The sequence below is a fragment of the Perissodus microlepis genome, chromosome 22 (genome assembly GCF_051167445.1).
Source record: "Perissodus microlepis isolate ML-2025 ecotype Zambia chromosome 22, ASM5116744v1, whole genome shotgun sequence".
NCBI classification, from domain to species: Eukaryota; Metazoa; Chordata; class Actinopteri; order Cichliformes; family Cichlidae; genus Perissodus; species Perissodus microlepis.
The window spans coordinates 5,052,501-5,066,541 of NC_140481.1; the positions used below are offsets into that span (position 1 = coordinate 5,052,501).

The following is a 14,041-nucleotide window of genomic DNA, read 5'->3' on the forward strand; positions in this document are numbered from 1 at the left end:
CCGTTTTGCTATTTTGTCAAACAGTATAAAAGATGGGCGTAGCTTCCCAGGTCTGAAAAGTAAAGCCAATACGACATGCCTTAAATATCTGCTTTGTTTAATGGCCATCAGGGGGCGACACCAAAAAAGACTCCTGGTCCCATCGAGCTTGACCTCTGGACATGTTTTCTGCTGTGCTTATGGTTACTCATTTTGGGCCATAATGAACAAAAACAAGGTCATTTTTATAAATCTTGTTTCAGAGTATGTTCATTGGCTAATAACTTGTCAACAATAAGCTGGCCAATGAGCATACAGTTTCACAGTCAGACCTGCTTCTTTCTCACCATAGCTGGTTTCAAAACACCAAGACTGCAATGAAAATGCTCAGTAGAAGAAATCAAGAAGGGACTTTGCAAATCAATGCGTGACATTACAGTAGGTCCACATTTTATACTCCGTTTCCTTCGGGTCTAGTCTGTAGACAAGATGATGCTCTCATGTTTAAGCTCGCCTACAAACCTCACTGGTACTTAATTACTTCTACCAGAGCTGTAGCACTAGTTTTCGAGTAAAATTGGGGATATGTGCAGTGGGGCTGTCTGCACCAGCTGGTTTTTACAAAGCCTGATCTTATCTCGGTGCACATACTGCCTTGCTTAGGAGAGGGTGAATCAAATGAAAAGCACATCAGTGGGCACCAACTTAATTATTGATGTCTTTAGAGAGGATTCACCTGCATTGGCCTGGTTTATTCAACATAGAAAGCAGTGTGCTGACTGGAATATGGCCCAACACTGTCTTGGAATCTTGAAAACAAGGTGACTGGACTTCTTCAGTTCTAAAACCAATCATTAGTTTAGCTTAACCTGTTGAACCCTAGTGCCCCTGATACCATGGTCAGAGGGAGAACATCTGGTTTCACAGGCTGTGCCACTAGGTCTGTCATTTAGATATAGACATGTATGACATCAGAATCTCAGCTAAATGCTCACAAAATCATTTTGATTACCACCAATCAGTTTAAACAAGAAACAATTAAAGAGCAGGTAAATAACTTCTGCGAAAGATGTTAACACAAAGCGCAGATTCCTCCGTTCACATGACGGCATGTACACGGACAAACAATGTTTTACTTCAGCAGAATCAATCTTTCCACAGAATGTCTTAGAGAAAATATTAGAATAATAGAGAGGTCTACAAGCATGGTCAGGTTACCACCAGCACAACAGGAATATCCTTCCTGTCCTCTTTTTCGCAGTTTTAGCAGACCTTTTAAAAAGGATGTCAAATGGGAAACAAGAGGGCTTTTTAAAAATACTTACAGATTTGCTGACTGACACCTTTCTCCGCTTTCCTCTTTGTCCACATGTGCAGACGGAGCAACAACAGCAAGTCTAACACAAGTTTCTAAAAGACCAGCTACACTGCTCTTTGAAAAAGCCTGACATTCACTTCCCTGGAGTCTATTTTGTTTGACATGCTTGTTCTTTAATTCTGCTGTGCTGGTCATGGTGCCCTACTTCTGTCATCGCCTCAAGTATCATATGCTCCCCAAAATCACCAGTCTTCTCTTTGAATGTTTGCCTTTGTGCCACTTAATTTCGTTTCTTTAATGTCAGACAGTTTGTCCCTATACTCTACTAAATTATTATTCATTCGAAGTAATTTCTTAAATCCCTCTGCTCTGTAGACACGCTTGTTTTACATCAATATGGTTTAAGAAACTAATATGTGAACGAATTTGTTGATTTTTTTAATCTTCATCCCACATTAAAGAGTAACCAATGTTTCAATGCTTTCTGTGATCAAAAGTGTAAAGCCTATATGCCTCAGTATCACAGGCATATAAATTAAACACCAAAGATCAGCAAAGACGAGATTTTGTAGCTGCTGTTAAATTACTTTTGTGGATTTTTCCTTCTTTCATTTGGAACACCTTTCCAATGTCCATTCAATAAACCTTTCCTCTGTTGAGCTACACTTGTCTTCCCTGTACAACCATTTGATATTATTGTTAATTCTTTTGAACCATTCTGCAAATTTAGATGAAAACAGTTTCTCATTCAAGAGTGACCAGTTCACTGGATTCTAACCAGTGGCTGCTGAGTTTGGCTCCTGAAAAACAGCGAATGCTAGCATATAACATGTGCTATAGCTATCAAGCTAATGAAGCTAAAGTTAGCTCCAATTAAAACCTTGTCTTGAAGGCTATAGTATTACCAACTTAGTGACTTTGTCGCTATATTTAGCGAGTTTTCAGACCCCATTAGTGACTTTTTTTCTAAAAAGCAACTAGCAACAAATCTGGCGACTTTTGCTGGTGTTATTAGGAAGACTTATGACGATTTTTTGAAGTGAAAGCACGTATCGCTCTTACTCTCAACAAGCAGCGGGTGCTGCCGTGGGCACCGTGCCTTTGGCAGCAGGTAGTCCTCATACAGGAGTCACCCCGATCTGCTGTCAGAGCAGGACATGTTCACCCCTACACGTCCAAACTGCAAATGAATCGCACATGAGCGAAGCCGCTGCTCTCGCCATGACGGTAATGCAGTAAGTTCTTCTTTAACTGTTACTTTTTGTGGATCACAAGGTTTAAAACTACACACACACACACACACACACAAAAGAAGTAACTCTGCCAGAGTCACTTGTGACTGGTCCCAAGCCTGGATAAAGGAGGGGGGTTGGAGTTGGGACATTAAAAAAAAAAACAATAATTGCTAAAAGAAATTTAATTTGTAGTTCTAAATATATTCTAAATGTATTTAGGATGTTTTTTTGGACTAATTTTATGTCTCTTCCACAATTACATGAGCATGACCAATTATGCAATTAGGCGATGATGTCATTTAGCGACTTCTAGCAACTTTTAGGACAACCAATAGCAATTTTCCTTACTGAGGAGTTGGCAACACTGGCTATATGCCTATACTGTTATCATGCCTAAAGACTTTTCAGAGGACTGGTCTGGTATATACTACAAGTTATATAGTATTAATAAAGAAATATTAAAGGCCTTACTATTACATTCAAACCATTCTCACATCAAAAGACAAAAAGGCTTTAAGGATAAAGACTAACCAATGTGCTTGGTACGTTTAGTGGCTGGTGCTGTTCACCCAAATCCAATAAAGAGTGAAGGCTAGCTAATTAGCAACTATGAAATGCTAGCATCCACAATGTCAGAAATGCTGCATAAACACAATGCTGGTTTAGAATAGGACTGTCTAGTTAGCTAGTTAACCAGTCATGCTAACAGTTATTAGAGTAAATACAAGTTTTTACGCTTTTGCTTTCAGATTTTTGTTTGTTTGTTTTAGAAAAGCCCCAAACTGTGTAAAAAGTGCTGCTTAAGCTATACTTAAATGTGCTTATCAGTGAAAAATTCCTCTACTTATCTTATTTTTCCCTTTCCTCAAGAGTTCTCCTTCACTGATTCTCTCATTTTCTTCCTCCCTTTACCTGGTAAACAAGTGAAAAAAATAGACTAAAGTGTCCATCTCAGCCAGTCTGAGACAAAAAGGTGATAAATGGGCAGAAGAGCAAGCGAGGGATAGGCAGTGGGCCGGGGCCGAATGAATGAGAGAGAGCAGAGCTGATGCCGAGAGGGAGAAGGCAGCTAACGGGAGCCTGAAAGTGGATATAATGAGAATCAGGGGAGAGGAAAGAAGAGAGAGGACGAGACTGGTGAAGGGTAGAAACAAGGAAGGGTGATGTGATATATGAGGAAAAGAGTATTGTGACAGAGGGATTGAAAGTGAGGGTGAAGTCATAAATGGGGGAGAATGCAGGTGGATAAAGGTGGCTGGGGACAGAGGAAGAAAAAAAGAAAGGCTGATAAAGTAGGGAGAGGGTGAAAAATGGATGGCAGGGCGAGGCCTTGGCAGAATTGATTTTGATGAGAACGCAAAGCCCTGCTCTCTCTCAGCACGCGGCAGTATTTAAATCGTATATGTGCGTATACGTGCTCGTTTTTAGCAGCCATCTCAACCAGCGAGGCATTCAGACATTCACTCATTATCTCTAATAAGGATGCAACTCTGCTGAGTTCAGCTTCGCAGCATTTTTCTGTCTGACTTTTTGAGGGAACTCAACTAGAGAGCATCGGTGTAAAGGGGCTGCTGTCCAATATATTTGTGCAGATAATACAATATAATTCAACAGGAAACTTTAAAATAAAAAGAAGCCTTTATCTTTAGCCAGATGATGTGTTTCGCTCCTTCTTCTGTATCCCTTGGAGTAGTAACACTATAAAAATGTACACTGGATTTCTCATTTATTAATATTGTATCCACATCTGCTTAAAAGCTTAGGTAGCAAATTATGATTTCCCTTGACTTCAAATATAATCTCCATTTGTTTTTGCTTTTGAGAATTAGCTTCTCCTTATTTTACATATATATGTTTTTGTCTGCAAACCCCGAGAAAAGACTAAAACCAACAATCTGTTCGCTAATCTGCCCGCAGTGCTCACTTTTCATCCATCTGCTCCGACTGAAGACATAAACCTTTAGAACTGCCATAAACACATCTACTTTCTGTTTTTAAACATGGAACATCTGGGCAATTATGATTTTTTACCCACAAATGTTGCCTAATCAGGAATTAGCAGATTATATATGTTGGGGACTACTTTCAATTCAATTTTATTTATATAGCGCCAAATCACAACAAAAGTCGCCTCAAGGCGCTTCATAGATACAGAGAAAAACCCAACAATCATATGACCCCCTATGAGCAAGCACTTTGGCGACAGTGGGAAGGAAAAACTCCCTTTTAACAGGAAGAAACCTCCGGCAGAACCAGGCTCAGGGAGGGGCGGCCATCTGCTGCGACCGGTTGGGGTGAGAGAAGGAAGACAGGATAAAAGACATGCTGTGGAAGAGAGAGAGGTTAATAACAGATATGATTCAATGCAGAGAGGTCTATTAATACATAGTGAGTGAGAAAGGTGACTGGAAAGGAAAAACTCAATGCATCATGGGAATCCCCCGGCAGCCTACGTCTATTGCAGCATAACTAAGGGAGGATTCAGGGTCACCTGGTCCAGCCCTAACTATATGCTTTAGCAAAAAGGAAAGTTTTAAGCCTAATCTTAAAAGTAGAGATAGTGTCTGTCTCCCGAATCCAAACTGGAAGCTGGTTCCACAGAAGAGGGGCCTGAAAACTGAAGGCTCTGCCTCCCATTCTACTTTTAAATACTCTAGGAACAACAAGTAGGCCTGCAGAGCGAGAGCTAAGTGCTCTAATAGGGTGATATGGTACTACAAGGTCATTAAGATAAGATGGGGCCTGATTATTTAAGACCTTGTATGTGAGGAGCAGGATTTTGAATTCAATTCTGGACTTAACAGGAAGCCAATGAAGGGAAGCCAAAACAGGAGAAATATGCTCTCTCTTTCTAGTCCCTGTCAGTACTCTTGCTGCAGCATTTTGGATTAGTTGAAGGCTTTTCAGTGAGTTTTTTGGACATCCTGATAATAATGAATTACAGTAGTCCAGCCTGGAAGTAATAAATGCATGAACTAGTTTTTCAGCGTCACTCTGAGACAGGATATTTCTAATTTTAGAGATGTTGCGCAAATGGAAGAAAGCAGTCTTACATATTTGTTTAATATGTGCGTTGAAGGACATGTCCTGGTCAAAAATGACTCCAAGGTTCCTCACAGCGTTACTGGAGGCCAAGGTAATGCCATCCAGAGTATGAATCTGGTTAGATACCATATTTCTAAGATTTTCAGGGCCGAGTACAATAACCTCAGTTTTATCTGAATTAAGAAGCAGAAAGTTAGCGGCCATCCAGGTCTTTATGTCTTTAAGACATTCCTGCAGTTTAACTAATTGGTGTGTGTTATCTGGCTTCATGGACAGATAGAGCTGGGTGTCATCGGCATAGCAGTGAAAATGTATGCTATGTCTTCTAATGATGCTGCCTAAGGGAAGCATGTATAATGTAAACAGAATTGGTCCTAGCACTGAACCCTGTGGAACTCCATAATTAACCTCAGTGTGTGAAGAGGACTCTCCATTTACATGCACAAATTGGAGTCTATTAGATAGATATGATACAAACCACTGCAGTGCAGTACCTGTAATACCTACAGCATGTTCTAATCGCTCTAATAGGATATTATGGTCGACAGTATCGAACGCGGCACTGAGGTCTAGCAGGACAAGCACAGAGATGAGTCCACTGTCAGAGGCCATAAGAAGATCATTTGTAACCTTCACTAAAGCTGTTTCTGTGCTGTGATGAGCTCTGAAACCTGACTGAAACTCTTCAAATAAACCATTCCTCTGCAGATGATCTGTTAGCTGTTTGACAACTACTCTTTCAAGGATTTTTGATATGAAAGGAAGGTTGGAGATTGGCCTATAATTAGCTAAGACTGCTGGGTCTAGAGATGGCTTTTTGAGTAAAGGTTTAACTACAGCCAGCTTGAAGGCCTGTGGTACATAGCCGATTATTAGAGATAGGTTGATCATATTTAAGATCGAAGAATTAATTAATGGCAGGACTTCTTTGAGCAGTTTTGTAGGAATGGGGTCTAAAAGACACGTTGATGGTTTCAGCTGCTGTTAAGTACACACTGGTGGTAAATGGACTGGTACTTATATAGCAGTGGTCCCCAACCCCTGGGCCACGGACCGGTAATGGTCTGTGAGGCGTTTCGTAATGGGCCACGAGAGTTGAGGCTCAGGTGTGAAATTGATTGTTTTCAGGGTTTTTATTGTTATTTTTTATCGTTTTTATCATTAATTCGGTTTCCCTGGGTCTTTTCCCGTGTGTTATGAATAGGGTTATTCATACCCTACGCAAAAAAGGTTGGGGACTGCTATTAAATAGCGCTCTTTTAACTCTGAGATCGGTTTTTACTGCAAGCCTCATTCACCCAGTGACTCTTTTTTCTAGATCTTGTTAGACAAGTCTTAGACAAGTGCCTTCATCTAACATTCACGCACACGATGGATGCATCTGGGGCAACTTGGAGCTCAGTATCTTGCCCAATGTTACTTCAACACACAGACACTGGAATAAACCACCAACCTTCTGATTGGTAGATGACCCGCTCTACCTCCTGAGCCACACCCTCCCCAAAGCTAATTATAAAAGGCTATGGTTAGACATACTTTGTAGCAGGACTAATTGATTGTTGATTTTGGTCTTTTTTTAATGATTTTTTTTTTTTTTTTACATGTTAATTAACTCCTTCCTGCATAAAATGCCCCGCTGGAATCTTGAGTCGAGGCGGTTGGATCCACCCACCTATTGTTAGGATCAATACTAGTGTGATACGATCAATACTTTGATTCCGTCGTCTAAGTTCAATATGGAGCCCACTGAAGTGTGTTAAATAACTTTTTTGGGAAATAAAAAAAAAAAATATATTTTAAACACACACTATGAAAAGTGTCTTCCCTTTTTTGTGTTGACTGTCATGTCTATTTTATTCATATCCTATAGCCCATTTTAACAGCAGAAGTTGACCCACGGTGCTTTAGAGACAGGCACATTTACACTCCAGATCTCAAAAAAATTCATTTTGAAAATACATGAAAAGCTGAAGGTTGTGTTTCGTTGTGTTAACTAATTATTACGGAAAGTAAAAATTATGATGATTTAGTGTTTAAAATTTGCAAATTAATGATTCATCTCATAAATCCTGACACACTGCTCTGCCCTACATAAGCTGCCTTCATAGGTCAAGAGTAGCAGTATTAGTAATGCCTGTTATGTATTAATTGGTATTGGATCAATACAAAAACTTAATCCTTCCGTGGTTGGGCCACATAAAACGGATTAGTTTGGTTGTTACATTAGACATGAATATGAATTTGAACTGTTCAACTGTCAAGAGTATTAAAGATAATGACACATGTTTAAGTTGTATTTTTAGTTATTGTAACAACTGAAAAATACACTCAGTAGCACATAGATTATATCACTATCCAGGTTTTCAGTCATCGTCAGTCAAAGTTTGGGTGATTAAATCTACAGGACAAAGCCTCATATCACTTAGTTTGTTACTTACTGTGACAAAAGTGGCAGGACTGTTTTTTATAGTCCTGGACTGGAGAGGTGGAGTGTGGGAATAATAGGTGGGCTACTTCAGGGGTAGGCATAACCATTGCCCAGACTACAGGAAAGCAGGCAAGCAGTCTAAAGATTAGCATATTAAAGTCATACGAAAACCTAAATTGCACACAAACACCTAACCAATCAACAAGCCAGTTTGTTCATGTGGAGTCAAAAGGTTCTGCCACTCTGTTTGTAAACCCTGTGTGGGCTGAGTTGTCATTGCTGATGACCCCAACCAAAACCCTCACCCTAACTTAAACCCAAGCCAATACTGAAGTTTTCTTTTCATGAAATTGTTCTCTCAAAGTCTTCACAATCAACAAATTGTTTCCTGGACAATTCCTGGACAAAATGCTTGTTTAGCTGTGCTGAACCCACTCCAACTCATAGCTACCGGTGGGCATAAAAACAGGTCTGACTGTGACTGGACAGCATCTCAAGGTTTCTACTTCTCAGCTTCCCTTATTGGTCTTCAAGAAACTCGGGCAAACATTTTACCCTTTGTATACTTTTCATTAGGAACATGCCCTACATATCTTCATCCATATTCCCTTCACATCCCGCTGCAGATTGCAGATGACATATGGTGCTGCATATGCATTAATGAGCAGTAACCCTCAATACGAACAGAAATCTGTTATTTCCAGCTACGCCAGTCTTTTTCCTCCCCGATGCACAGACAATTATAGCTGGCTAACTGGTAACAAATTGGCTGCAACTGTGCACATGCATGGTTTTTCACGTTGTCCTGATCTTTTATCCCCGAATTAACAAGCTGGACTTAAGAGTCCCTTTAAGCGAGAAGGAAAACTCCTAAATCTAACCTTAAAAACAAATAACTGTGCCTTTTTTTAATACTTCCGACCCAACAATACAATCATTCCATAATCAGGACTGGGATTGTAAGGGCTAAAACAATCACGACAGGAGAAGCACCAAACAGCAATGTGCTTATCATTGAGACATCGACACAGAGAGACAGGGAGAGAGATGAGCTGCTACACAGAGGGCTGTTATAAAGACAGAAAGGAGGTGATGCAGATGGACAGACATAGAAAAAGAGAAAGTCTTTAGCTTGTTTTGTTGTGTGCCGACTGGTTCCTGGACCAGCTATTCGTGTGTGGCAGTCTGCACTTCTGCCATCTCTGACCGATGATACAAACCTGAAGCTGACATTCATGTTTAATGATCCACTCCTGGGATTGGATGCCACCGATGTGGAGTAACTGGAACATACGGGTTAAGCAGTTCTCGTCAAGAAGAGCTTGACCGACAGCCATTTAATATCTCGTGTCTGCATCCATTTTTGGGTTGCTACAAAAGTGAAAGGAGTTTTATCATCTGGTGTTTCCTCTTTCACTGTTTTGCAGCTTTTCATTTTGCAAGTTCACATTTGTGCCTGTTGTAGCTGCAGAGCTCTCCATTGTGTCAAGAAGAGTTTCTGTAATGGATTATCTGTTCTTGAGTATATTTTCTCAGAATGGCTTTCCGTTGGTCTCAGGATCTGAAAGAAACAGAGTCATTTTACTTAAACAACAAAAGGCTGAAGATTAGTCTGGATGATGTTTGTTTTGTGCCATTTTCAAAATGTACTTTCTTGTGTGGATAATTGCACTCAAAATTTGCTTTTTGCTCCCTTGCAATATGACCCAAGTCACCAATTAGTTGATGAGTTCATGGTCTTAATCACTAGTTTTGGATTTTGCTGAATAGAGCATGATTTTTTTTTTTTTTTTTTTTAAATAACTGTCCCCATAAGCACAAAAAAAAAAAAAAAAGCAGGGTATGAGTTTAGAGTAAGCCTGTGTTTTTTACTGACAAGTCGCCAACTGATAAAAGTCCAGTATGGCCTTGTCTCTCAGTCAGACCACAGCAAAAGCGTGTCGATGGCTTCATAAAGCAGCCTTGCTTCTTAGTGATTGACAGTGATGGGAATAACAATAATAACAAGTAACGGCGTTACTAACGGCATTAATTTTATCAGTAACGAGTAATCTAACTAATTACTATTTCTATTGTTACAACGCTGTTACCGTTACTAAGAAAACAAGAAAATGCGGTGTGGTCGCATTACTATTTTCCAACAAACAGACGGCTGAAGCTGTGTTCAGCTTACCGCATCTTAAGTAGCTGTCTACGTAAGTAATCTGGGCACTACAGCTTTAAGCAGCTGCGCGCGCTCCCGCGGACGGTAATCACTTTTTGGCACAACACCTGGAGCTAAGGGGGCAAAACAATCGCATGAGTGCTGCTGTTTCACTGAGGAAGAATAAAGTAGTCGTGGTAAGCCAATCACATGACCACTTAAAGACAATGCAACAACAACCAGTTTTTAAATTGTGCTGATAAACCAGAGTCATGATAAACAATATATACGCAGCGTTTTTTCCTCAATAATTTCGTCACATTTACTGTCTAAGGACAGTATAGCACTCTCTGCTTATGAGCAAAAAAACAAGAAACAAAACAAAACAAAAAACAGCCCATTCGTGTTGGTGGAACGGGCATGGTTCCTGATTGGCACCATGTTGACCAATCAAAAGATGATATGGCAACATGACATTTGGTTGTTTAGGAAGAGGTGGAAGTTTTAGGAGTGAGAGAGAGAGAAAGAAAGCAGAAAAAGAGATTTGTAACGTTTAGCGTGTTTGTAGTGTGTAGTTAATGTGTTGTCTTGTGTAGTTAGTGTGTAGTGTTGTGGATAGTTTTGCGTTGTGTCACAACAATGACGCGACTGCTGAATGAAAACAGGAGGCGTGATACACCTGCTGCTGTCAGGCCTGCGAGTATCAGGCTGTGATGTTCTCCTTTATAGTGGACAGAGAAAATGATTTTTTTGGAGTGGCACAAATAATTTGTGTGGCATCTTATTTAATGCAGAACAGCTGATTGTTATGTAAATGGTTATTTAAAAAAAAAGGGGTAAAAGGTAAATAGCTGCAAATAACTTTGTCAATTTTAAAAATCATATGCATAAGTTTTGCAAACAACAATTTATATTTGCATTTAAAGTTATGAAATATGATTCAATAAACATGTTTGTTGTTGTTACAATAGAACATAACTTTTTCTACTCGGATTTTATGTTTTTTTTGTCTGATTTTAGATCAATTGTGTTAATACAGTATGTCAAAATGAAAACATGACTAAATTCAGACACGTGAGGTTGTGAATGATACCAAGCAAGGCAGTTTTTAAAGGTGAAATGTGGAGGGAAAATCAAAAGTAGTTAAAAATGGCCAATTACACCCTGCACCCCAGAGGGTTACATTTTTTTCTAAAGTAACGCAATAGTTACTTTTCAAGTAATCAATTACTTTTAGGAGTACTCAGTTACTAACTCAGTTGTTACTTCTTCAAAAAAGTAACTAGTAACTATAATTAATTACTTTTTCAAAGTAACTTGCCCAACACTGGTGATTGATGTCACTAGAGCCTGAAGGATATGGGATTTTCAAGACTGATAACAACACCAATATTTGGTGATTTTAAAAGCCCAATATATTAATATTGGGCTATTTTTTTCCTTTCAGACACATAAAACATAAACAACTTTTTAAAAAATTATAATGCGTTGTTCTATTTTTACTAATTTACGCCGTCCCTGACTCCGATCAGGTTAGTTGGTTGTTGTTTGTGGCTTTCCAAACAGCGGACAGGGAAGTTGCAGAGCTCCCTCTAGTGGACAAGCTATGCAATATCACTCATAACATGATCAAAGGCTGTTTCTACTTTTCCGATTTTTTTAAAATGAACTTTTCTCTGATGCAAAAATAATAAATTATTACATTTTTACTGGACCTTCTCTTACCAAAGACCTGAAGACAAAGTGCTCTGCTATTGGAATTATTAGCTGAAAATGAGTTGCTGCACATCTGCCTTTATCTGACATGTTTTACCTTACCAAACAAAGCAAGCAGCTGCAACAGATTCATATAACTAAAAAAAAAAAAAAAAGTAAGGTTACATTATTTTCCAGTATGTTTATAAACCACTCTTATTCTTTGCTCATACTGAGGCTGATAGCTTGTGGCTAGCAAATTTTGAATAGCTTAGCTTTAGCTTTCACATTTTCTCTGTTTGCTCATTGAAAACGATCCATGTTCATCTGGGTAAAGGTGATTTTAAGTGTCTCTTTAGGTTTGTTGTTCCAAAGGTTTGTTTCAACTGATTGACCGTTCGCTAATATCAGCTTCCTGATAACTCAGTCAGGATCTACCTGCTGCAGTGACTACATCCATCTTTACATACCATCTACGCCCACAACCAAAATAAAACACAATGATACAATGACACATCAGCAAAGGGGATCAATAAATGGTCAGTCAAAGAGAAAACATTGATATCGTAACTTAATTAAGGTTGCTGCCTCAAAAAGACATAAATACATCATAAAAACACAATAAGACGGGTATTTCTGAGGTATGACATACGATGAGATCGTTTGCAGATAATAGTAAAAAAAAAAAAATAAATAAAAATAAAAAAATTCTAGTCTCTCACCTGTCCTGAGGTTTAAATAGTTGGTTATTGCAGAAGGTGACGCAGGGCTGATCTTAGACGTTGCTTCGCAGTAACCCCCCCTGCGGGTGCTCTGGGGTACTGCACTCTGAGGAGTTCTTGGCTTTGTCCTTGTTGTTGTTGGGCTCGTTATCCTTAATGATGTCATACTGACGACAAAACAGGGCGATCACACCTGAGGGACAAATGTACATCGTAATTTTCTGGTAAAATAATAACAGTAACATTTATATGATTTTAGTGTGTGTGTGTGTGTGTGTGTGTGTGTGTGTGTGTGTACACACACACACACACACACACACACACACACACACATAACCAAATCTAATTTTTCATACATTTAACAAAGTTTATGAACGTAGTTAAATATAACCCAAATTTGGAGGGAGAAAAACCCAAAACATTAGCAACAAGAAAAAGCAAAACTGGATCTGGATGAAAGGAGGAGATGCTGTGGGACTGAGTGAGATCACTTTACACATTTTGTTTGCCAAAAATTATTGAGTGGCAGTATGATCTCATAATTCAAATCATATTTTGTAATAAAAAAAAATCCCACTGCTGCTTTATATGGATGCCACAAAGTCTTAGGCAGGTGGGTGCATATAAAATCATAACTCCATGAAATTCTCTGCCTTTTCCATAAGAGGTTTAAAATGCACCGCAATGAAATGTTCTGCATACTTAGGGGAGCGTCCCATGGGTCTGCTATACTTTAGTGGCAGAAGATGCTAATAACAGCACTAGGAAGCTGTAGGCTACGATGCCTCTCGTGCTTACCACATCCAGAGAGGCATGAACACCAGGCAATCATTTTTAAATGTGAATCTGGATGTTAATCTGAAAGGTGCAAAGAGCAGAAAAAAAAATACATTACTCTAAAAAGCTGTAGCTCTTATGATGAAATTAATCTGAAAGAGCTACAGCTTTTTATTTTTTATTTTTTAAATGAGCACATTCCCTTGTATTACTCTTGACTCCTGTTTGTGCTGTAGATACATATAACAAGAATAAGGCTCTTAATAACGTTAAAAAAAACAAAAAAAAAAACAGGAAGGCTCCACTGGCTAATGCTGAGAAAAACTTCAGTGCTACAATTCATATTGGGTCATTTAATATTATCCCTGATGATAAAGACTGCGAAAGGGTGTCAGACGTCAGCCCAGCAAAGACTCCAATCTGGCCCACTGGACAGCTTTAGAAAATGTGAAAGACATCCCCCATGGCCATTCATACTACACCAAAGTAATTAAGTAACAGATAAATAGTTATAAGACAGAAAAAGTCTTGTTTTAGTCACTCAGTTAGACATTGATCACCTCTTGTAAAACAGTTTGTTAGAAACTTTGCTGACAAGCTGATAAAATAGCCCGATTTAAACCAAAACGTGAAAACATGAAAATATTTTTCTTTCAGCAGCTGCAAGATATGATACATGCTACTGATGTGTCAATAAAG

The 14,041-nt window shown here is 39.0% G+C and overlaps 1 protein-coding gene across 1 annotated transcript in view; it reads right to left on the bottom strand.

Moving 5' to 3' along the window:
- The window catches only part of fndc5b (fibronectin type III domain containing 5b), a 33,547-nt gene that overhangs the window by 1,768 nt on the left and 17,738 nt on the right, over positions 1–14,041 (bottom strand). The window contains exons 5-6 of the mRNA XM_084919065.1: positions 12,566–12,758; positions 1–9,566 (exon numbers count right to left, since the gene is read on the bottom strand). The exon at positions 1–9,566 is cut by the window's left edge and continues 1,768 nt beyond it. Of these exons, the coding sequence (XP_084775191.1) occupies positions 12,619–12,758 (140 nt within the window). The 3' untranslated portion in view covers positions 1–9,566; positions 12,566–12,618. The remainder of the gene's footprint in view (positions 9,567–12,565; positions 12,759–14,041) is intronic.